Below are 26,579 nucleotides of genomic sequence, written 5' to 3' on the forward strand. Positions count from 1 at the left end.
ACGCCATGTTGCGTTTGGAGAGCCACTGATGTGCCTAAACATTGAAAACCCCCACAAGTGACACCATTTTGGAAAGTAGACCCCCTAAGGAACTTATCTGGATGTGTGGTGAGCACTTTGACCCACCAAGGGCTTCACAGAAGTTTATAATGCAGAGCCATAAAAATAAAACAAAATTTTTTTCCCACAAAAATTATTTTTTAGCCCCCAGTTTTGTATTTTCCCTAGAGTAACAGGAGAAATTGGACCACAAAAGTTGTTGTCCAATTTGTTCTGAGTACGCTGATACCCCATATGTGGGGGGGAACCACCGTTTGGGCGCATGGGAGGGTTCGGAAGGGAAGGAGCGCCATTTGGAATGCAGACTTAGATGGAATGGTCTGCAGGCGTCACATTGCGTTTGCAGAGCCCCTAATGTACCTAAACAGTAGAAACCCCCCACAAGTGACACCATTTTGGAAAGTAGACCCCCTAAGGAACTCATCTTGATGTGTTGTGAGAGCTTTGAACCCCCAAGTATTTCACTACAGTTTATAACGCAGAGCCATGCAAATAAAAAATATTTTTTTTTCCACAAAAATTATATTTTAGCCCCCAGTTTTGTATTTTTCCAAGGTTAGCAGGAGAAATTGGACCCTAAATGTTGTTGTCCAATTTGTCCTGAGTACGCTGATACCCGATATGTGGGGGGGAACCACCGTTTGGGCGCATGGGAGGGCTCGGAAGGGAAGGAGCATCATTTGGAATGCAGACTTAGATGGATTGGTCTGCAGGCGTCACATTGCGTTTGCAGAGCCCCTAATGTACCTAAACAGTAGAAACCCCCCACAAGTGACCCCATATTGGAAACTAGACCCCTCAATGAACTTATCTAGATGTGTTGTGAGAACTTTGAACCCCCAAGTGTTTCACTACAGTTTATAACGCAGAGCCGTGAAAATAAAAAATCTTTTTGTTTTCCCACAAAAATTATTTTTTAGCCCCCAGATTTGTATTTTCCCAAGGGTAACAGGAGAAATTGGTCCACAAAAGTTGTTGTCCAATTTGTCCTGAGTACGCTGATACCCCATATGTTGGGGTAAACCCCTGTTTGGGCACACAGGAGAGTTCGGAAGGGAAGGAGCACTGTTTTACTTTTTCAACGCAGAATTGGCTGGAATTGAGATCGGACGCCATGTCGTGTTTGGAGAGCCCCTGATGTGCCGAAACAGTGGAAACCCCCCAATTATAACTGAAACCCTAATCTAAACACACCCCTAACCCTAATTCCAACGGTAACCCTAACCACACCTCTAACCCTGACACACCCCTAACCCTAATCCCAACCCTATTCCCAACTGTAAATGTAATCTAAACCCTAACCCTAACTTTAGCCCCAACCCTAACTGTAGCCCCAACCCTAACCCTAATCCTAGCCCTAACCCTAGCCCTAACCCTAACCCTAACCCTAGCCCTAACCCTAGCCCTAACCCTAGCCCTAACCCTAGCCCTAACCCTAGCCCTAGCCCTAACCCTAGCCCTAACCCTAGCCCTAACCCTAGCCCTAGCCCTAACCCTAGCCCTAACCCTAGCCCTAACCCTAGCCCTAACCCTAGCCCTAACCCTAGCCCTAACCCTAGCCCTAGCCCTAACCCTAGCCCTAATGGGAAAATGGAAATAAATACATTTTTTTTTATTTTTCCCTAACTAAGGGGGTGATGAAGGGGGGTTTGATTTACTTTTATAGCGAGTTTTTTAGCGGATTTTTATGATTGGCAGCCGTCACACACTGAAAGACCCTTTTTATTGCAAAAAATATTTTTTGCAATACCACATTTTGAGAGCTATAATTTTTCCATATTTTGGTCCACAGAGTCATGTGAGGTCTTGTTTTTTGCGGGACGAGTTGACGTTTTTATTGAAAACATTTTTGGGCACGTGACATTTTTTTATCGCTTTTTATTCCGATTTTTGTGAGGAAGAATGACCAAAAGCCAGCTATTCATGAATTTCTATTGGGGGAGGCGTTTATACCGTTCCGCGTTTGGTAAAATTGATAAATCAGTTTTATTCTTCGGGTCAGTACGATTACAGCGATACCTCATTTATATCATTTTTTTATGGTTTGGTGCTTTTATACGATAAAAACTATTTTACAGAAAAAATAATTATTTTTGCATCGCTTTATTCTCAGGACTATAACTTTTTTATTTTTTTGCTGATGATGCTGTATGGCGGCTCTTTTTTTGCGGGACAATATGACGCTTTCAGCGGTACCATGGTTATTTATATCTGTCTTTTTGATTGCGTGTTATTCCACTTTTTGTTCGGCGGTATGATAATAAAGCGTTGTTTTTTGCCTCTTTTTTTTTTTTTTCTTACGGTGTTTACTGAAGGGGTTAACTAGTGGGCCAGTTTTATAGGTCGGGCCGTTACGGACGCGGCGATACTAAATATGTGTACTTTTATTGGTTTTTTTTTTTTTATTTAGATGAAGAAATGTATTTATGGGAATAATATTTTTTTTTTTTTTTCATTATTTTGGAATATTTTTTTTTATTTTTTTTACACATTTGGAAAATTTTTTTTTTACTTTTTTACTTTGTCCCAGGGGGGGACATCACAGATCAGTGATCTGACAGTTTGCACAGCACTCTGTCAGATCACTGATCTGATAGGAGTGCAGGCTGCTTCACAGTGCCTGCTCTGAGCAGGCTCTGTGAAGCCACCTCCCTCCCTGCAGGACCCGGATCCGCGGCCATCTTGGATCCGGGGCTCGAGCAGGGAGGGAGGTGAGGAGACCCTCGCAGCAACGCGATCACATCGCGTTGCTGCGGGGGGCTCAGGGAAGCCCGCAGGGAGCCCCCTCCCTGCGCGGTGCTTCCCTGCACCGCCGGCACATCGCGATCATCTTTGATCGCGGTGTGCCAGGGGTTAATGTGCCGGGGGCGGTCCGTGACCGCTCCTGGCACATAGTGCCGGATGTCAGCTGCGATAAGCAGCTGACACCCGGCCGCGATCCCCCCGTGAGCGCGGCCGATCGGCTATGACGTACTATCCCGTCCAGGGTCAGATAAGCCCAGGGCACCTCGACGGGATAGTACGTCTAAGGTCACAGAGGGGTTAAGAAATGACAGTTAACGAGAACAGTGAAGTTCAAGATAAGGTCTGGAAGACCAAGCAAAATTTCAAAGAGCTGCTCCTAGGATTGCTAGAGAGGGAAATCAGAACACTCCCTTGACTGCAAAAGACATTCAGAAAGATTTAGCAGACTCTGGAGTTAAGGTACCGTCACACTGAGCGACGCTGCAGCGATACCGACAACGATCCGGATCGCTGCAGCGTCGCTGTTTGGTCGCTGGAGAGCTGTCACACAGACAGCTCTCCAGCGACCAACGATGCCGGTAACCAGGGTAAACATCGGGTTACTAAGCGCAGGGCCGCGCTTAGTAACCCAATGTTTACCCTGGTTACCAGCGTTAAAGTAAAAAAAAAAAAAAAAAAACACTTCATACTTACCTTCCGCTGTCTGTCCCTCGGCGCTCTGCTTCTCTGCCCTGTGTAAGCCCAGCGGCCGGAAAGCAGAGCGGTGACGTCACCGCTGTGCTTTTCGGGCTGCCGGCACTGACACAGGATGCAGGAGGAGTGCAGAGAAGCACAGCGCCGGGGACAGACAGCTGAAGGTAAGTATGTAGGGTTTGTTTTTTTTAACGTTTACGCTGGTAACCAGGGTAAACATCGGGTTACTAAGCGCGGCCCTGCGCTTAGTAACCCGATGTTTACCCTGGTTACCAGTGAAGACATCGCTGGATCGGTGTCACACACGCCGATCCAGCGATGTCAGCGGGAGATCCAGCGACGAAATAAAGTGCTGGACTTTCCTCAGCGACCAACGATCTCCCAGCAGGGGCCTGATCGTTGGTCGCTGTCACACAGAACGATTTCCTTAACGATATCGTTGCTACGTCACAAAAAGCAACGGTATCGTTAACGATATCGTTCAGTGTGACGGTACCTTTATAGTACATTGTTCTACTTTTCAGAGACAACTGAACAAATATGGCCTTTATGGAAGAATCATCAGAACAAAACCTCTCCTGTGTCCTCATGAGATAATTCAGAGTCAGAAGTATGCAAAAGAACATCTAAACAAGCCTGATGCAATTTGGAAACAAGTCCTGTGGACTGTGTGGTTGAAATAGAACTCTTTGCCCACAATGAAAGGTATGTGTGGAGAAAAAAGGGCACAGAATTTCAGGAAAAGAACATTTCCCCAACCATTAAGCATGGGGGGTGGAAGTGACCCTTAGACAATGTATACTAAGCTGCTCCACCAAATGTCAAGGTATACACATATAGAGCAGTCCTAACTGATGTATGCAATCCCTATCTGATGTATTTAAAAACCTGATCATTTGTATATTACCTGTGTGAACAGGGTTAAAAGAGGAAATGTCCATGTGGAACAGCTTTTGTGCAGATAGCCCACAAGGAGTGGTGGGTAACTCCCTAGTCTTGTAGACACAAGAGAACAATTATGGAAACAGGAACACATGGGCTACTTGCACAGTGAACAAGTCTGTAGGAACATGTTCACACACCACCAAGAAACTTGAAGACACAAAAGAGAATAGTAAAACCAAAAACACTCAGTTTAAAAAAAAAAATCACAGTTATCTGCAAATGCTAGTAAAAATATATAATTGTCTAAGGGGCACTTCCGTCTGTCTGTAATGGAAATCCCGCGTCGCCGATTGGTCGCGGCTGCCAGGCCGCGACCAATCAGCGACGGGCACAGTCCGGCCGAGAATTAGTCCCTCCCTACTTCCGTCCAGTCAGTGCCCGGCGCCCGCTCCACACTCCCCTCCAGTCAGCGCTCACACAGGGTTAATGACAGCGTTAACGGACCTCGTTGTAACAAACTCCGTTAACGCTGCTATTAACCCTGTGTGACCAACTTTGCAGCATCAATAGTACAAAGATCTAATGTTAAAAACAATTAAAAAAAAACAAAACTGCTATTCTCATCTTCCGTCGTCCGCTGATGCGCGAGACCGCTAAGTCATCTGGGTAATTTCGCAATGCATCGCTGGGAACGGAAGCTGGCGGCAGCCGCGCACGCATCGGGACAGCTTGCTGGACAGCGGCGGGTGAGTATATAACTATTTTTTATTTTAATTTTTTTTTTTACAGGGATATGGTGCCCACACTGCTATATGCTACGTGGGCTGTTATATACCGCACGGCTGCTACTTACTACGTGGCCAGTGTTATATACTGCGTGGGCTGTGTTATATACTGTGTGGGCTGTGCTATATATTACGTGGGCTGTGTTATATACTGCGTGGGCTGTGTTATATACTGCGTGGGCTGTGTTATATACTGTGTGGGCTGTGCTATATATTACGTGGGCTGTGTTATATACTGCGTGGCTGTGTTATATACTGCGTGGGCTGTGTTATATACTGCGTGGGCTGTGTTATATACTGCGTGGGCTGTGTTATATACTATGTGGGCTGTGCTATATACTGCGTGGGCTGTGCTATATACTGCGTGGGCTGTGCTATATTTTACGTGGGCTGTGTTATATACTGCGTGGCTGCTATATACTACGTGGGCAGTGTTATATACTACGTGGGCAGTGTTATATACTGTGTGGGCTGTGCTATATATTACGTGGGCTGTGTTATATACTGCGTGGCTGTGTTATATACTGCGTGTCTGCTATATACATACATACATATTCTACAATACCCGATGTGTGTATATATATATCTATATACATAATTGTCTAAGGGGTACTTCCGTCTGTCTGTCCTCCTGTCACGGTTATTCATTCGCTGATTGGTCTCGGCAGCTGTCTGTCATGGCTGCCGCGACCAATCAGCGACGGGCAGTCCGATTAGTCCCTCCCCTACTCCCCTGCACTCACTGCCCGGCGCCCGCTCCGTAATCCCCTCCACTCACCGCTCACACAGGGCTAATGGCAGCAGTAACGGCCCGCGGTGTAACGCACTCCTTCCGTTACCGCTGCTATTAACCCTGTGTGTCCCCAACTATTTACTATTGATGCTGCCTATGCAGCATCAATAGTAAAAATATGTCATGTTAAAAATAATTAAAAAAAAAAAAAAAAAAAAAACCTGCTATACTCATCCTCCGCCACCTTTCTCGCTCCTCGCCACACTCCCGGGACCGCTCCATTGCAAGCGGCAGCTTCCGGTCCCGTCCCAGGCCTGGTGTGCGACAAGGACCTGCCGTGATGTCACGGTCATGTGACCGCGACGTCATCATAGGTCCTGCTCACACCAGCCCAGGGACCGGAAGCTGCAGCTTGCAATGGAGCGATCCCAGCAGCATGGCGAGGAGTGGGAAAGGTGGCGGATGGTGAGTATAGCAGGACTTCAACGGGCTATAGGTGAGTGTATGTTTATTTATTTTTTTAAGTCTCTATACTACGTGGCTCTGTGCTGGCCAATATACTACGTGACTGGGCAATATACTACGTGGCTCTGCTATATACTATGTGGCTGGGCAATATACTATGTGACTGGGCAATATACCGTACTACGTGGGCTGTGCAATACACTACGTGGCTGGGCAATATACTATACTATGTGGCTGGGCAATATACTACGTGACTGGGCAATACACTACGTGACTGGGCAATACACTACGTGACTGGGCAATACACTACGTGACTGGGCAATATACTACGTGACTGGGCAATATACTACGTGGCTCTGCTATATACTGACCTCCGGTCCTCCCAAGACCTCCTTCTCTCCTCCACACTTATTCGCTCCTCATCCAATCGCCTCCAAGACTTCTCCCGAATATCCCCCATCCTCTGGAACTGTCTGCCCCAACACGTCCGATTATCAACCACAGTCGGATCCTTCAGACGGAACCTCAAAAAATTAATCTCTTCAGGAAAGCCTACAGCCTGCACTGACACCGCTGCTGCCTCATCACTATTGAAGCTACCGCCTCACCAACACCGGAGCTACCGCCTCACCAACACCGGAGCTCCTGCAACCCTCAACCTACTGTCTCCTTCCCCATAATCCTGTAGAATGTAAGCCCGCAAGGGCAGGGTCGTCGCCCCTCTGTATCAGTCCGTCATTGTTAGTTTGTTTACTGTATGTGATATTTGTAACTTGTATGTAACCCCTTCTCATGTACAGCACTATGGAATCAATGGTGCTATATAAATAAATAATAATAATAATAATAATATACTATGTGGCTGGACAATATACTACGTGACTGGGCAATATAAAGTACTACGTGGGCTGGGCAATACACTACGTGGCAGGGCAATATACTACGTGGACATGCATATTCTAGAATACCCGATGCGTTAGAATCGGGCCACCATCTAATATATATATATATATATATATATATATATATATATATATATATATATATATATATATATATATATATATATATATATATATATATATATATACACATAATTGTCTAAGGGGTACTTCCGTCTGTCTGTCGTCCTGTCACGGTTATTCGTTCGCTGATTGGTCTCGGCAGCTGCCTGTCATGGCTGCCGCGACCAATCAGCGACGGCCACAGTCCGATTAGTCCCTCCCCTACTCCCCTGCACTCACTGCCCGGCGCCCACTCCGTAATCCCGCTCACACAGGGTTAATGGCAGTGGTAACGGCCCGCGGTGTAACGCACTCCTTTACCGCTGCTATTAACCCTGTGTGTCCCCCAACTATTTACTATTGATGCTGCCTATGCAGCATCAATAGTAAAAATAAGCATGTTAAAAATAATAAAAAAGAACAAAAAACCTGCTATACTCACCCTCCTCCGCCTTTCTCGCTCCTCGCCACGCTCCCCGGACCGCTCCATTGCAAGCGCCAGCCTCCGGTCCCGTCCCAGGGCTGGTGTGCTGCAAGGACCTGCCGTGACGTCACGGTCATGTGACCGCGACGTCATCATAGGTCCTCCTCACCAGCCCTGGGACTTGCAATGGAACTCGGCTTTAGGAAAATGGCCGCCGCGATCTCCATCTGCGCACGCGCGACATCCCGCGGCCATTTTCCTGAAGCCCCGGGAAGCCGAGCACTCGCAACCTCCGGAAGATGGCCGCCGCCAGCGATAATCCGTGGACAGTGGTACAACACGCCGGCGGAAGGAGAGTATGTGTTTATTTTTTATTTTTTTAACCTGTGTCATACGTGGCTGGGCAATATACTACATAGCTGGCCAATATACTACATACAGTGGGGCAAAAAAGTATTTAGTCAGTCAGCAATAGTGCAAGTTCCACCACTTAAAAAGATGAGAGGCGTCTGTAATTTACATCATAGGTAGACCTCAACTATGGGAGACAAACTGAGAAAAAAAAATCCAGAAAATCACATTGTCTGTTTTTTTAACATTTTTTTTGCATATTATGGTGGAAAATAAGTATTTGGTCAGAAACAAAATTTCATCTCAATACTTTGTAATATATCCTTTGTTGGCAATGACAGAGGTCAAACGTTTTCTGTAAGTCTTCACAAGGTTACCACACACTGTTGTTGGTATGTTGGCCCATTCCTCCATGCAGATCTCCTCTAGAGCAGTGATGTTTTTGGCTTTTCGCTTGGCAACACGGACTTTCAACTCCCTCCAAAGGTTTTCTATAGGGTTGAGATCTGGAGACTGGCTAGGCCACTCCAGGACCTTGAAATGCTTCTTACGAAGCCACTCCTTCATTGCCCTGGTGGTGTGCTTTGGATCATTGTCATGTTGAAAGACCCAGCCACGTTTCATCTTCAATGCCCTTGCTGATGGAAGGAGGTTTGCACTCAAAATCTCACGATACATGGCCCCATTCATTCTTTCATGTACCCGGATCAGTCGTCCTGGCCCCTTTGCAGAGAAACAGCCCCAAAGCATGATGTTTCCACCACCATGCTTTACAGTAGGTATGGTGTTTGATGGATGCAACTCAGTATTCTTTTTCCTCCAAACACGACAAGTTGTGTTTCTACCAAACAGTTCCAGTTTGGTTTCATCAGACCATAGGACATTCTCCCAAAACTCCTCTGGATCATCCAAATGCTCTCTAGCAAACTTCAGACGGGCCCGGACATGTACTGGCTTAAGCAGTGGGACACGTCTGGCACTGCAGGATCTGGGTCCATGGTGGCGTAGTGTCTTACTTATGGTAGGCCTTGTTACATTGGTCCCAGCTCTCTGCAGTTCATTCACTAGGTCCCCCCGCGTGGTTCTGGGATTTTTGCTCACCGTTCTTGTGATCATTCTGACCCCACGGGGTGGGATTTTGCGTGGAACCCCAGATCGAGGGAGATTATCAGTGGTCTTGTATGTCTTCCATTTTCTAATTATTCCTCCCACTGTTGATTTCTTCACTCCAAGCTGGTTGGCTATTGCAGATTCAGTCTTCCCAACCTGGTGCAGGGCTACAATTTTGTTTCTGGTGTCCTTTGACAGCTCTTTGGTCTTCACCATAGTGGAGTTTGGAGTCAGACTGTTTGAGGGTGTGCACAGGTGTCTTTTTATACTGATAACAAGTTTAAACAGGTGCCATTACTACAGGTAATGAGTGAAGGAAAGAGGAGACTCTTAAAGAAGAAGTTACAGGTCTGTGAGAGCCAGAAATCTTGATTGTTTGTTTCTGACCAAATACTTATTTTCCACCATAATATGCAAAAAAAATGATAAAAAAACAGACAATGTGATTTTCTGGATTTTTTTTTCTCAGTTTGTCTCCCATAGTTGAGGTCTACCTATGATGTAAATTACAGACGCCTCTCATCTTTTTAAGTGGTGGAACTTGCACTATTGCTGACTGACTAAATACTTTTTTGCCCCACTGTAGCTGGGCAATATACAACATGGGCTGTGCAATATGCTACGTGGCTCTGTGCTGTAGGCGATATACTACGTGATTGGGCAATCTACTACGTGGCTGGGCTGGGCAATATACTACGTCAGTGGGCAATATACTACGTGGCTGAGCAATATACTACGTGGCTGAGCAATATACTACGTGGACATACATGTTCTAGAATACCCGATGCGTTAGAATTGGGCAACCATCTAGTATATACATATACATGTGTGTGTGTGTGTGTACCTAAAATACAAAGGAAATTAAATGTGTCATATTTACCTTTAGGTCATTTAGCGATCACTTCATCTTCAAGTTGCTTAACTGTTCACAATAACAGTAATTTTGACCAAGGGTGCCCAAACTTTTGCATGCCACTCTATATCAGCTCCATAAAGCCAGAGCGGTTTTGTGACTTAATGCAGGAATATTTCAGTCTGTCAAACCTCAAATATCCACGAGGTCTGAATGTTTTTAAAGAAATGTGTATTGTAAATGTCACGGATCCCTCCGTGCTGCCACTAATTTGTCGCGTACCTGCTCAAAGCACGTGACTTGGGGTTGCGCCTGCAAGGGTTAATCTATCTCCCCTCTCTCAGTCTAGCATTCAACCTCTGTCCTATGCTGTAATGGGAGCATAAATCACACACCTATCCAGGCCACACACCCGCTCATACACGCTGCCACCACTCACCGAACACACGGGCGATGAGTCCCGGAAATATTACAACTACTGTCTACCATTCATAAGGATCAAACAGTTAAAGGCTATGGATTCTTTAGAACATACAAGGTTCAACTTGTTAAAGTTTTATGCTTTAATACAAAAAGGTACAGTGCTTACAGTTAAGAAAAATGTATAAAAATATGGTAATAAAAAGACATACAGATATGCAAAACAGTCTAATCACCAAATGTCCATCTATAATATCTGGCACTTCACAATGCATATAACTCAAAGCTCGGTCTGACCTGACAATAAAGCCGAAACAAAGCGATCCAGAGAAAAAATTAAATTAAATCTTTATTGTTTACAATACAAATCATATGCCTCCAATGGGGTGAGGTGGGACGCTGTATCACAGGTAGATATTACCCTTGTTTCTATTGATATTTGTATTATGTGTATGCTGAGGCAGCGATAAATATACAAGACAGGTTTAAGGGTTATAATTGTATTTTCCTGTATTACCAGCTATTGAGTTTGATATGTACTATCCAGCCTCCCAGTTTGGGCATAGAGGCATATGATTTGTATTGTAAACAATAAAGCTTTAATTTAATTCTTTCTCTGGATCGCTTTGTTTCGGCTGTCTTGTCAGGTCAGATCGAGCTTTGAGTTATAGATATGCAAAACAGTATAAACTAAGCAGGAGAAAACTTACAGAAATAGCTAACTTGTAGTCTGCTTCTACTCCCTGAGGGGGGGGGGGTGAATATGGACTGGATCATATCAGCTAGGCTGCCCCCCAATCTGTGAACAACTTTATATGTATACAAGCCTAATTTATAGAGTTACTCCGGAGGTCAAATTTCTAGAACAGCCTCTCGGGTTAATATTATAATTGCTTGTTTTTGATTGGGCCACGGCCGCTACCCCAATGAATATATTATTTTCCTCTGAACACCCTTTGCCTAAAGCAGTGTTTCTCAACTGCAGTACTCAAGACCCCACAACAGGTCATGTTTTCAGATTTCCTTAGTATTGCACAGGTGATAATTTCATCACCTGCTCAAGCATTAATTCCATCGCCTGTGCAATACTAAGGAAATCCTAAAAACATGACCCGTTGGTGGGGTCTTGAGGACTGGAGTTGAGAAACACTGGCCTAAAGGTTCTCACAGACAGATAGTGTCAGGCTGTAATTGACAGCCCTCTTCAAAAAAGCCGAAGGTGTGAAGCTCTTCCTCTTCTTCCTGGTCCTTAGCTAGGCCCCCTGGCGAGATTGGAGACAGAAGGCTGCTTTCTCAGGATAATACATATTAACACCTTGGTGAGACCTGCAGCCTTCAGGGCAAATGCTAAACCACTGCAAGTCACACAATCATACTTATCCATATTTCACTACAGTAAATGTTCAAAAAAAAGATTATAAGACGATTAAGATTAAAATCGATTAAGTCAATGTTGTAAATGGCGCCATGACAGATCCCATCGGACGATGACGGACAGCAGTGACTGGTAATAAAACTTACCTTTAGCGATATCTTCGTCTTCTTTGTTCTTGGGTTTCGGCGTCCCGTTCTTTGGAGTGTTTGAAGCGGTCTGAGGAATAAGGAGAACATTTAATGCGCTCAGTCTTTACTGTGTCTCTGCTCAGTCATGTACCCCCAAATTAAGAAAAGATCACTACAATGTCATTGTACCTGAGTGCCAGACGTAGGAAATGATACACCTTCTTCTTTCAGAGATTTGATGGTGGCCGATATTAAGCTGAACTGGGGGTCTTTCTGAAATTCTTCTGACCATTCGACCATCATTGCTTTAAGTTTATCGGATACCTTTGGATGTGCCTACAAATTAAGAACAAACATCAAAGGTTGGTAATAATGGAGCGAGCTGTTACTTTGCACATCACATGCTCTCTTCTGGGTCATATTCATGGCCCTACAAGAAGAAAGTAACTCTGAATCGGGGATCCACGTGTAAAACACGTTGTTAATTGATAAAGTGCTTGCAAAAACAATCAGGTTTGCAAATTATTAAAAATCTTCCTTCAGCAACTCGCTGTCAAGGTTACCTGCCACCTCAAAGGTGGTCGGTCTAACAGGCAAGGAGCTCATGCTTCACAGATTACAAGCTCTCCTCTGTTACTTCAGAGGGAAGGTTGCATCCTCAGGGTGTGCATAGTTCTGGTAGGAACTGCAGCCCTCCGAAAGCCTGAACTGTCAATCAAGAGCACTACCTCCCGCCGGAAAGCAGGCAGTGGAGCGCTGTGCTCCTGAAGATAAAAATAAATACCCCTTTAAGTATACCAAAATTGCAGTCAGATCTAAGGCAAGGCTCACATCACATTTTATGTCACACTTTCCAATTGGGGCCTTTTACATGGGGTGACTCGTGCGAGAGCCAGCGCTCCTAAACGCGCGCGAGAGCCAATGCCCTGAAATGCACGCGAGAGCCAATGCCCTGAAATGCACGCGAGAGCCAACGCTCCGACGCGCGCGCGAGAGCCAGCGCTCCGACATGCGCGCGAGAGCCAGCGCTCCGACATGCGCGCGAGAGCTCGTTTGTCATTGATTGCATGTTCATCACATGCACCACAAAAACTTTAGCTGCTACCCTAATGATATGCATAGCCATCATTCTACCTATAGAGGCCAAAAATGAGGCCAAAAATGTGTCTGCACACGGTTTTCTTGCTCCTCTTCTGTTTAGGAAACCATGACGGACTCTGGCTTGCTATACAGTGATTCACTGTGAGGCAATGCGCAGGCAAACGTCAGACATAGGAAACGGAATACTCGCCATTTACACCTTTGGAACATATTACCCCCAGTGATGTGAACAGACCTTTCTTTGATAAAAAAAATAGACCCCGTCCTTCATGGCCCACATTACATGGCTGGCACAGCACCCCCACATCACCTGTGCTCCTAATCTCTGCTTAACAGCATGCAGTATTTTTTTTAATTTCCTCATTAACTGCATATTTTACCACTTGACATTTCATTGCTTTCTATGAATGTTTATCCGGGGCGCTGTAACAAGGCGCCTGTCATCTCCCCGATGTGCAATCACGGGTGCGTCCTCCTTATCGTTGGTGTCCAGGCCATGCGTTCAAGGTTATAGCATAAATCAATAATGTCTTTTTTAGAAGAACCTGGCGACTGTAACAAATGAAGAAGCTAATTATGAACATACCTTATTTATAACGCCGCGCACTTCGCTGGCAAAGTCCCTGGAACATATTTCCAGATGAAAGGCCTTCCCGCAGTTTGACACGCAGGCCCCTAATAGCTACGGAGGCACAGGACAGAAGAGGCATGCTCATGAGGTAGATTTCATAACTGACAGGATGGTAAGTAAATGCTGCGTCTGGGAAGAAGTATGGAGATCAATAGAAGAGGATTCTACTTACAGTCAGAGCGTGCAGGGCCACGTGGGGGACTTTGTGATTAACCCTTTTCATGATTGCCTTGAGGCCGTCCTTTGCTCTGGAATTCAGAAATACAGCGGTCAGTGTTACCGACGCCGGTCTTATAGGTCCACAAGCTATCCACAATATACCGTTCTGTAACATGCTGAAGCTCAAAGGTTTATATCTCTTCATCAGTATTCTGCCAGCATTATAGGTGTTGGAACATACTTTCTCTCACTTTCAAACATGCATTGCTCCTGCCATTGTTTAATAGCTTGTCTGCCCTGAACTGAAAAAGTGCTTCTAAGGTATGTCTGGAAATAATCTAACATACAGGAGAGCAGGAGAAGAGACAGAGCCGTACCTACTTTCTGTAGAAAGACAAAGACCCACCCCCTCATCCTGTAGAGACAAAAATCTGCCCCTACTTCCTGTATAGACAAAGACCCGCCACCTCTTGCTCTATAGACAAAGAACCGCCTCCACTTCCTGTATAGACAAAGAACCGCCTTCACTTCCTGTATAGACAAAGAACCGTTTTCACTTCCTGTAGAGACAAAAATCTGCCCCTACTTCCTGTATAGACAAAGAACCGCCTCCACTTCCTGTATAGACAAAGAACCGCCTTCACTTCCTGTATAGACAAAGAACCGCCTCCACTTCCTGTATAGACAAAGAACCGCCTCCACTTCCTGTATAGACAAAGAACCGTCTTCACTTCCTGTATAGACAAAAAACGGCCTCCACTTCCTGTATAAAGACAGAGTCACCGCCACTTCCTATAGAGACAAACACACACCCCCACTTCCTGTAGAGACATAGACCAGCCCTCTTGCTGTAGAGACAAAGACCCACCCCTCACTTTCTGTAGAAAAAGACATACTCCATACTACTTGTAGAGAAAAGACCCACCGCCCTCTTCCTGTAGAGAGAAAGACCCGCCCCACACTTCTTGTAGACAAAGACGAGCCCCGACTTTCTATAGAGAGACAAAGATCTGTCCCACTTTCTGTAGAGACAAATACCTGCCCTCATTTCTTATAGAGAAACAAAGACCCGCCCCCACTACCTGTAGAGACAAAGACCGACCCTCCACTTCCTATAGCGACAAAGACCCAGCCTCCAGTTCCTGTAGAGACAAAGACCCGCCCCCCACTTACTGTAGAAACAAAGACCCGCCCTCCACTTCCCGTAGAGACAAAGACCCACCCTCCACTTCCTGTAGAGACAAAGACACACCCTCCACTTCCTGTAGAGACAAAGATCTGGCCCTACTTTCCTGTAGAGACAAATACCCATCCTGTCCAGGCGAAACGTGCGTTGGAGCTAGCAGGATACTATTGGGTATGGACTGTTTAATGTTATAGGATATTTGTTCTATCCCATTTCCTTCTGCCTTTTTGATTTTCTGAATGCATGTTTGCAAAACAGATGTAGGCTATGTAATATGGGATATATTTTTTGCATTATTATATTTACTATTTTGTCTATAAGCCCACTCCAATTATTGCACTAGGGTTTTTTTTGTATTGTTCTGTTGTTTTTCTTCCCCTTTTTTAATGTGTTTTTTAATATTACTAAATCAAATTTACATATTTTTACCATATTGGTTTTGTAATTTTGTTTTTTCACCCTTTCTGTCTGAGGAGGTGGCATTTAGTTAAATGGGGTGATACCTGTTATATTTATATCCTATTGATTGTGCAGTTGTATTTAATTCCTTGTACTCCATATTGGAGATGCTGTCTGTGTGTCCAGGATACCGTTGTTCTCACCGGTGCCCATGTACCAGCACAGCTTCCTCCCTGGACTATTCTTCCCTTATAAAGGATTTTAGACCCTTGTGCTGAGTGTACTGATGCTGACGGTAGATCACCTTCTCAGCAGTCTGTGATGTGTTCGCTCTTCTCTGTACGCTGAAACCCATCTTCTGAGGATTCCCCCAACCATCTGCCCTCTGATGCAATACAGCCTATGTGAATTCCCCTCTCAAAAATCCTGGATTCTCTCCCATAGCTGCGATTTCTAATACTGGGAGAATGTAGGGGAAGAGCAGAGAGCCGACATAGTTGAGAATCCATGTCAGAAACATCAGGACAGCCAGTTATATGAAGGAGCTACACAGACTCTACGGCAGCAAAATGGTAGGACATTTTTAATGAAGACTATTTAAAAAGGTGGTCGATTTTGAATTTAGTAGGCAACTGAACAATAAAAAAAGCACAATGCTCTACATAGACTTTAAATAGAACCAGCCGGTATGTTTTTACAAACGTAAGGTGGAATGGCTGTATAGATGCTTGTCCATCAACAAAAATGATCGCTTTTTTGTAGAGATCTGAAGTGCTAGTCATGAGAAATCTGAAGCAGGAGCCATAGATTTCATCCCTGTCTCCCAGATGCTGCCAATCATAGCTCAGCAGCATCTGAGACTGCAAAACAGCTGTCAAGTGCCCAGTTGCAGAGATTTCTCATAGTGCGCTCCAGAAGGAAAGAAAAACAAAACAGGAATATCTCTACAACGGAGTGATGTAGCTTGAAACGGAAAAGAGCAACAGGACGAATGGAGCTCAGGGATTTTAGTACAAGGTATTTAACTATTTAAAGCAGGATCAGACGATTTTGTCTTGGACATGTCTGAAACAGTAAACCAAGAGGTGAATGACGACAAGCTAGTGGTTTACGAAGCCAAGACCTAGTAGGGTTCCCTTTATGCTGATGCGTAGGTGCATGGAAAAACCAAAACTGCATGAAAAGGTATTTGACAGCCAACACAAATTAACAGAAGCCTATCCCTTATATACAAAGCAGTGAAAAAATAGTCTAAATGACATAAACAGAAGCTTCTACTCGCTCTCCTAGAAGAAAATGATAATAGACCGCGGAAAACGAGTCACCGATTAGACCCTTACCCATTGGGAGTATTGAGGATTTTGTCACATATGTCCATGATGTGGCCCCAATCTTCAGACGTGTTATATTCATTTGTTGCCTTCTCTGCAAAAAAAGAGACAAAAGTAAAAAAAAAAAACATAAATAAGACGCAGAATCAAAATAAAAAAAAAAAGGATCAAAGTGGAGTCTGGACATTTGCCGTCTTCTTTCTGCTATTCGAGTAAAGATGTCCCCCGCACATTAGGTCCTCGTTCGTCCGACAGTTGCTCCTCCATACACCCATGCACGCTCAGCCGATTGTCCATGCGTTCTCAGCACAGAGAGGTGAATAGACTCCTGCCTGACTCCTCCGGTGGCCACTACGAGGTTTTCTCGTTAATTACATGGCGTTCTATAGAGCCCTAGTTTATAGGACTCACTATAGGTACATCGTCCCATAAAGGAATCTTGCGGGGGCGGATAATCCTGTCTATATCTACGCAACATCCTATGGTCTTCTGCGTCAATTAACTCCATCCCACCAAAGCCAATTTTCGTTTTTGCCTCCCTTTCTTCCAAGAGCCAAAACTTTTTTATTTGTCGCCAACATGGCCGTATGAGAGCATGTTTCAAGTGGGCCGAACTGTTGCAACATTTTGGGTTATATATGACTTTTTATTCCATCTTTTGGGAAGAGACGGAATACCACCAATTCTGGCATTTCAATTTTTCTTTCCAAATTTTTATTACCGTGTAGGTTATAGAATATCATTTTTTGACAGATTGTACTTTGGTATGTTTTATTTTTTTAATTTCCTTATTTGTACAAGTGCTTCTCACTAAATTAGAATATAATCAAAAAGTTAATTTATCTCAGTTCTTCAATACAACAAGTGAAACTCATATAGAGTCATCACACACAGAGAGATCTATTTCACATGTTTATTTCTATTAATGTTGATTATTATGGCTTACAGCCAATGAAAACCCAGAAGTCATTATCTCAATAAATTAGAATACTTTATACACCAGCTTGAAAAATGATTTTAAAATCCGAAATGTATGTTCAGTAAATGCACTCAATACTTGGTCGGGGCTACTTTTGCATCAATTACTGCATCAATGCGGCGTGGCATGGAGGCGATCAGCCTGTGGCGCTGCTGAGGGGTTATGGAAGCCCAGGTTGCTTTAATAGCAGCCTTCAGCTCGTCTGCATTGTTGGGTCTGGTGTCTCTCATCTTCCTCTTGACAATACCCCATAGACTTTCTATGGTGTTAAGGTCAGGTGAGTTTGCTGCCAATCAAGCCCAGTGATAATGTTGTTTTTACACCAGGTATTGGTACTTTTGGCAGTGTGGACAGGGCTAAGTCCTGCTGGAGAATGACATTTCCATCTCCAAAAAGCTTGTCGGCAGAGGGAAGCATGAAGTGCTCTAATATTTCCTGGTAGACGGCTGCACTGACTTTGGTCTTGATAGAACACAGTGGACCCACACCAGCAGATGACATGGCTCCCAAACCATCACTGACTGTGGGGACTTCACACTAGACCTCCAGCAGCTTGGATTGTGGCCTCTCCACTCTTCCTCCAGACTCTGGGACCTAGATTTCCAAATTAAATGGAAAATTTACTTTAATCTGAAAACAACACCTTGGACCACTGACAACAGTCCAGTTCTTTTTCTCCTTGGCCCAGGTAAGACGCTTCTGGCGTTGTCTATTGGTCATGAGTGGCTGACACAAGGAATGTGACACTTGTAGTCCATGTCCTGGATACGTCTGTGTGTGGTGGTTCTTGAAGCAATGACTCCAGCAGCAGTCCGCTCCTTGTGAATCTCCCCCAAAATTTTGAATGGCCTTTTCTTAGCAATAATTTCAAGGCTGTGGTTATCCCGGTTGCTTGTGAACTTTTTTCTACCACACTTTTTCCTTCCACTCAACTTCCCATTAATATGCTTGGATACAGCACACTGTGAACAGCCGGCTTCTTTAGCAATGACCTTTTGTGGCTTCCCCTCCTTGTGGAGTGTGTCAGTGTCTGCCTTCTGGACATCTGTCAAGTTAGCAGTCTTCCCCATGATTGTGGAGCTACTGAACAGACTAAGCGACCTTTTTAAACGCTTAGGAAGCCTTTGCAGGTGTTTTTTGTTAATTACGGTATTCTAACTTACTGAAACAATAACTTTTGGGTTTTCATTGGCTGTAAGCCATAATCATCAACACAAATAAACACTTGAAATTGATCACTCTGTTTGTAATGACTAATATTTGAGTTCACCTTTTGTATTGAAGAACTTAAATAAATTAACTTTTTGATGATATTCTAATTTAGTGAGAAGCACCTGTAAGGTGGTTGATTGCTTCTTTTATCTTCTTTAGAACTGTAGGGTTTTTTATTTCCACATTTTTTAGTCTCCATAGAGAACATAAACCTACGGTTATCTGACTATTTTACTATATACTGTAAAATACTTCAGTATTGCAGTAGATGTTGCAATTAACCATTTCCTTTGATGTATACCACAGGCTGAGCTTCGTAAGAGTAAAGGCCCATGAAAAAGTCCATGCAAATCGGTCCGAGCACAGACCGGCAATCACTGGTTCAAGTCCCATCAGGTCAATTGCTGTGGTTCGCGCAGCACAAATCCACTGTCAGGTTCCCTTTAACTCTTCGTTCTTACGCAATAAAAAGATCTGCGATGTCTCAGCCTGGTGGGCATTTGTTATCAATGGAAATATTATGCAGGATTAAAGGACAGGACATGCTAAAGCTCACCATGCCCAATCTTTCTTTTTTGCGACATCTCTTCTCAGAGGAGAGTCGAGACACCCCATACACAGAGTCCTTTTCACTCTGTGCATCCGAACTTTCCGTTATGAGGATTTCCCGGTTGAAACATTGGACCTATACGTTGAATAGATACAACACAGGGGCCTTTGGATCAGCTTATCTGCAGTTCTCTGTTGCATGTGATAAACGCACACTGCGGAAACAGTGTAAAAAGTAACTTAGATGGTCGTCTGCTCAAGGCAAAGCCAGTGGGTTTGAACACCCCAGAAATGTGCCCATTTTTAGCAAACTGCCCAAAAAAAAGAAAAAAGAAAACACACATCTCAATGAGGGAGAAGGGTATATTTACATGAAGTTCAGCCCCTTAAATCGCATCCACCGGTATAAAATTTAAGTTGCAGTCAAATTTTGGAGGCAAAATATGTGCAGAATAAAATAGAAACACTTATTCTTTTTCTCCTATTCCGATTCAGTAGCAGAAAAATAAATCATTAGTCACCGAGCAGAAATGTGTTTTCCAGCACAGCGGCGGCTCTCACTGCAATGACCTGGATTTATTTGGCTTCAGCTCGCAGTGATACGGATCTGTCAGCAGGAAGCGGCCGCTCACCTTTGAACACCATTTTACAGGTCACACAGACTACACAAGTGCTTGTGTAACTACGGGCGCGTTCACACTGAGCCTCCACCGGCCGTTAAAAGACAGATGATCGGCAAAATAGCCTCCGATCAGAGATGAGCAATCAGTAATAGATCGGTTCTGCGCCTCTGTCCTCGGCAGCACACGGCCTGTTTACACAAGACACAGTGCTTCCGAGAACAATGGTCTTTTGTGTGTGCACCCTATGTTTACTGATTTACAGTATTGCATTATAGATCAGGGGTGCATTCACAATCCTGCTTGTTGTTGATGAAAACAGTCAGCAAGCATGCGATAAAAATGCAATGACAATGGGATGTGCAAACTCTTCATATGAAGGAGTTTCCCCAGAATCTCAAGTAGCCCCTTATCCCTGCAGAAACATCTGTAGAAAAAAGGCACATGCAGCATTTTAAGGTCAAAATGGAGAACAAGACACAAATGACGGTTTCCATATATTTAGCTATTTAGTGTTTTTGTTTTTTTTCACTTGCTAAGCGGATAAAGTCCTGATGAAGAACTAATTGAAAAAAAAAAAAATTGAACCAGACGGCTTAGCCCTTATTCACAAATTTGGAAGTTTTTCATCAGTTTTATGATCCTTTTTTTAATCGATTCTTGGCCCATGTGACCATTTTTGCCATTGTTGCAACTTCAGTTTTTATCACATAAAAAGGAAAGATTTCCGAAGCCAGTCAGTGAAAAACGGATGACACGTACCACTATGTTTTTATATATACAGGTCCTTCTCAAAAAATTAGCATATAGTGTTAAATTTCATTATTTACCATAATGTAATGATTACAATTAAACTTTCATATATTATAGATTCATTATCCACCAACTGAAATTTGTCAGGTCTTTTATTGTTTTAATACTGATGATTTTGGCATACAACTCCTGATAACCCAAAAAACCTGTCTCAATAAATTAGCATATTTCACCCATCCAATCAAATAAAAGTGTTTTTTAATAACAAACAAAAAAAACAACAAATAATAATGTTCAGTTATGCACTCAATACTTGGTCGGGAATCCTTTGGCAGAAATGACTGCTTCAATGCGGCGTGGCATGGAGGCAATCAGCCTGTGACACTGCTGAGATGTTATGGAGGCCCAGGATGCTTCAATAGCGGCCTTAAGCTCATCCAGAGTGTTGGGTCTTGCGTCTCTCAACTTTCTCTTCACAATATCCCACAGATTCTCTATGGGGTTCAGGTCAGGAGAGTTGGCAGGCCAATTGAGCACAGTATTACCATGGTCAGTAAACCATTTACCAGTGGTTTTGGCACTGTGAGCAGGTGCCAGGTCGTGCTGAAAAATGAAATCTTCATCTCCATAAAGCATTTCAGCCGATGGAAGCATGAAGTGCTCCAAAATCTCCTGATAGCTAGCTGCATTGACCCTGCCCTTGATGAAACACAGTGGACCAACACCAGCAGCTGACATGGCACCCCACACCATCACTGACTGTGGGTACTTGACACTGGACTTCAGGCATTTTGGCATTTCCTTCTCCCCAGTCTTCCTCCAGACTCTGGCACCTTGATTTCCGAATGACATGCAAAATTTGCTTTCATCAGAAAAAAGTACTTGGGACCACTTAGCAACAGTCCAGTGCTGCTTCTCTGTAGCTCAAAAGTGGCTTTACCTGGGGAATGCGGCACCTGTAGCCCATTTCCTGCACACGCCTGTGCACGGTGGCTCTGGATGTTTCCACACCAGACTCAGTCCACTGCTTCCTCAGGTTCCCCAAGGTCTGGAATCGGTCCTTCTCCACAATCTTCCTCAGGGTCCGGTCTCCTCTTCTCGTTGTACAGCGTTTTCTGCCACATTGTTTCCTTCCAACAGACTTACCATTGAGGTGCCTTGATACAGCACTCTGGGAACAGCCTATTTGTTGAGAAATTTCTTTCTGGGTCTTACCCTCTTGCTTGAGGGTGTCAATGATGGCCTTCTTGACATCTGTCAGGTCGTTAGTCTTACCCATGATGAGGGTTTTGAGTAATGAAGCAGGCAGGGAGTTTATAAAAGCCTCAGGTATCTTTTGCATGTGTTTAGAGTTAATTAGTTGATTCAGAAGATTAGGGTAATAGGTCGTTTAGAGAACCTTTTCTTGATATGCTAATTTATTGAGACAGGTTTTTTGGGTTATCAGGAGTTGTATGCCAAAATCATCAGTATTAAAACAATAAAAGACCTGACAAATTTCAGTTGGTGGATAATGAATCTATAATATATGAAAGTTTAATTGTAATCATTACATTATGGTAAATAATGAAATTTAACACTATATGCTAATTTTTTGAGAAGGACCTGTACATACCAAAAAAAAAAAAACACATGTAAACAGCACCAAAGAACATAATGCATTATTGTGCTGTGAGGGAACCAGTGATGTGTGACTGAGGCCCCAGCCATATGCAAACACCAGTATCCACTTGTTTGGTGATTAATGTCAGGTCTGTGGGGGTCTGACCACTGGGACCTTGGTCCTCCAGAAAAGCATGGCTAAGGCCTCACCTTAGGAGGAGCTTGTATGGGGCAGCTGATCATGCACATTGATACCCTATGCCATCTCCATGGCACTGCTGATCTGACTAGTAGAGGTACTAGTGGTCGGCCGGGCCTCACCAAACAACTAACAGTCATCACTAAACCATTAAATAATAGATAAATGTTTCTAATTGGAATAAACTTTTTGCAAAGTTCTGCAATGTAAATGTGACAGTTTTTTGTTGATGGATTTGTTTGCTTTTTTTAATACAAAAAGTAGTTTTTGAGGCAAAACTGTGACTGTAAAGTATTCTGTATGGATACATGGGTATGTAAGTGAGGGCATGACATGGCTCGTATTTGGTATCACTCAAGTATTATTAGCTTTTGTCAAAGGAGTGAAAATTGTCTAGAAACCCCCCCAAAAAGTAAAACAAAAAACAAAAAACAGGTAAAATTATGACAATTTTAGCACTTTCCCCTTTCTAGAGGTCACCAGTGGTGAAGCTCCTACTATATTACATTTTATGGTGCCTGTGTTCTAGTAATTACAGGGATCAGCACCAGGCGCCCCACCTATGAGAACATCCCGGACTTTCTCATTCAGATGGCCATTTTGTTTATTTATTTTTTTAGCCTACAGGAACGGGCCGTTTTTCATCAGTATGCTGAATGCCTCCCCGCTAACTCTCTTGCACCACTCCAGTCTGTCCTCAACTCTGCTGCCCGGCTAATCCACCTCTCTCCTCGCTACTCCCCTGCTTCCTCCCCTCTGCGAATCCCTCCACTGGCTCCCAATTCCCCAACGAATCCAGTTTAAACTACTAACACTGATCTACAAAGCCATCCACAACCTGTCCGCTCCCTATATCTCTGAACTAACCTCCCACTATCTTCCCTCACGTAATCTCCTCCACACTTATTCGTTCCTCACACAACCGCCTCCAAGATTTCTCCCAAATATCCCCCATCCTCTGGAATTCCACGCCTCAACACGTCCGATTATCCACCACCCTGGGATCCTTCAGACGGAACCTGAAAACACATCTCTTCAGGAAAGCCTACAGCCTGCAATAACCATTCTGCCACCTCACCATCGCCACTGCCTCGCCCCTACCTTCTGCCTCTTCCCCACTATCCCATAGAATGTAAGTCCACAAGGACAGGGTCCTCTCCCCTCTGCACCAGTCTGTCACTGTAAACTTGTTTACTGTAAACGATATCTATAACCCTGAATGTAACCCCTTTCTCATGTACAGCACCATGGAATTAATGGTGCTATATAAATAAATAATAATAATAATAATAATCAGATTCATCCATCTTTGCTCTGTGTGTTTGTCTTTACCTGCAGAGTTGCATCCATTTTCCTTGCATGCACAAAAACAAAACATTTTCCAGGCTTCTCCTACTATTAAACAGTAAGACATATCACATGGATCGGTTCTATGCTGTACTCCAATTATGTGAGAGTTTCATTTATGAATTGAATTAACTAGAAAAAGGTCTCTTGATTATTTTTCTCTGTGGACAGTTGGTTCCCCAATCAAAAAAAAAAAAATGACACGTGAACAGCCCCATAGCCGTAATGGTTACTTGTTCTACCCATGAGAAGAAACGGACGTCTGAATGAGACCTTACTCTGCTAACCAGGGTAGAAACACGTGCATGTTCGACCAGAACGGGGGTGCATCTTCAAGAGTCAGAAGACATAGCTGAGGTGCATGGGCCAGACCAGCGGGCACTACACAGACCACCCTGCTGTCAGTGCAGCTGTCCAGGGCTCACTACACAAGGGTCCAAATCCCGATCTCGTCACCAGTAACCTTATACACAGTCGGTATTCCTCTAATCCTATCGGGTTATAAAAAAAAAACCAAACAACTCTTTACTCACCCTCCCCAGGTCCAGCACCGAGTCTTTGCCTCTGCCCTGCATTATTTTGCTGAAGGGGGGTGCCACGCAGACACATCATCAGCGGAATGTCTCGACAGGGCATTGGTGAAAACCCGACGCTGGACCCGGGGAGAGTGAATAAGTTGCAGGTTTTGGGGGCGATTTTGTTAACAACCAACTGTACATATCAGAAGTTTTCTAAATGGGGTCAATCCTTTAAAGACAATATTAAAACTATTATTCCCATCTCCAAGGTCCTATCCCAATATGTAATAGGTGTAATAATAATATTAGCACATAGCTCCAAATAGAAATGTAGTATAGTTTTTCTGATTCGCTATGTCTCTTTCCTCCTGTGCAGGCATTGCAGGACCTTAGGTATCCATGGTTACGACCGCTGATATAGTGACAGTTAGCTAGTTGCTAGTGGTCGTAACCATGGATACCCAAGGACCTGCAATGCCTGCAAATGAGGAAAGAGACATAGCGAATCAGAAGAACTATACTACATTGGAGGCATCTGTGATTATTATTACACCTACTACATATTGGGATAGGGTCTTGGAGATGGGAATACCCCTTTATTCCGCCTGAAGGTGCTGTACAGGTAACTGAATCCATGCTTGGCCAAAGAGAAGAATTTCCTGTAAGAATGATCGGTCACAGACTATAAGAGAAAAGCAGCGCCCATATAACCATGCCGCTGATCGACGAATAATCATTAAGTCATAACATCAGAATCTGAAGCTTTAAAACAAAAACCATTTACAAATAGGACAATAAAAACCAACACAAAGCAGCTAAATAAAAGCAGAGACGGCGTTTGGATAGGGGATGATGAGCGGCTCCTGACCCCACCGAACACGTCAGGGGGACAAAGAAGCGAACCGCAGCCCCCTGCTCGCACCGGCCATAGTTACGTCACACCCCGGACACCGTCACCATGTTCTGCGCCAAGAGGAAAGGAAAAGGGGAGCAACAGTCCAAAGGGACCAATCAGATTTCAGCTTGTAAACGGCTGAAACATTAAAGCAGTATTTTGATTGGTCCGTAGCAGCCAATCAGATTCCAGCTACTAACATGACTGGGAAATTAAACCAATAGTTTAATTTGTTGCTATGGGCAACTGCACCACGGCCCTAGGATATATACAGCACGTCCTATAGGGACGGTGACATTAAGGGATTCCACGTCCAACTCACCGACATCCTGGTCGAAGGGGTTGGAGCTGAAGAGCGGCATAGCTGGGGAGGGTTAAGGGGGAAGACGTCTCCGTGAACCAGGCTCCTGTCAGACTCTTCCTCGTCCGGCTTCTCCCGTCACAACATCCAGCACAATTGGCTTCCGTGTGCCCGGAGCTGTCCTTCTACCGCCTGACAAGAAATTATTTGATTTGTACGTCTCTCAATGATAACTCGGTCTGCCCGCAGCGTTCAGTGAGTATATCAATAATAATCTGTGGTGCGGAAAGACGTTATTTTGTATTTTACTGTTTAAATTCGGTCATTTAGCTTCAGGCAGTTGTGGGGACAGCCCGCAGTGCGGTCCTCCGTGTATCTGAGGTCCTTCGGCTGTAGGAAGGGCAGCGACGCTGTGATCAGGAATGTCACGTGGGTGACGTCACGCGGATGATTGCGCAGAAGCGTAGGGCGGGGTGAGGAGGCTCTGACGTCATGATTTAAAGGGGACGACGTGGAAAGTTGTAACTTTTTTTAAATTTATTTATTTTAGCTGCTCAAAGCCAGAAGATTCTAAAAACTTTACAACCAAATGTATATTTTACTTATTTTTATTATATATTTATTTGCCTGTTCTACTTTATTCGCCTTCTTCCAAAAGACATAACTTTTTATTATATTTTTTATTATATATGTAATTATTTCCCTATAGTTATTTATTTTATTTTTTTCCATGTATGTTTTTATTCCCCTTACTCCAAAATACATA

At 44.0% G+C, this 26,579-nt stretch overlaps 1 protein-coding gene across 1 annotated transcript in view; it reads right to left on the reverse strand.

Annotated features, from left to right (window-relative positions):
- The window catches only part of STAM2 (signal transducing adaptor molecule 2), a 47,037-nt gene extending 21,030 nt beyond the window's left edge, over positions 1-26,007 (reverse strand). The window contains exons 1-6 of the mRNA XM_069732940.1: positions 25,835-26,007; positions 16,848-16,932; positions 13,936-14,011; positions 13,719-13,814; positions 12,221-12,367; positions 12,050-12,119 (exon numbers count right to left, since the gene is read on the reverse strand). Coding sequence (XP_069589041.1) covers positions 12,050-12,119; positions 12,221-12,367; positions 13,719-13,814; positions 13,936-14,011; positions 16,848-16,932; positions 25,835-25,874 — 514 coding nt within the window. The 5' untranslated portion in view covers positions 25,875-26,007. The remainder of the gene's footprint in view (positions 1-12,049; positions 12,120-12,220; positions 12,368-13,718; positions 13,815-13,935; positions 14,012-16,847; positions 16,933-25,834) is intronic.
- Between the last annotated feature and the right edge of the window lie 572 nt (positions 26,008-26,579).

Source organism: Ranitomeya imitator, chromosome 7, assembly GCF_032444005.1.
Source record: "Ranitomeya imitator isolate aRanImi1 chromosome 7, aRanImi1.pri, whole genome shotgun sequence".
In the NCBI taxonomy this organism is placed as follows: Eukaryota; Metazoa; Chordata; class Amphibia; order Anura; family Dendrobatidae; genus Ranitomeya; species Ranitomeya imitator.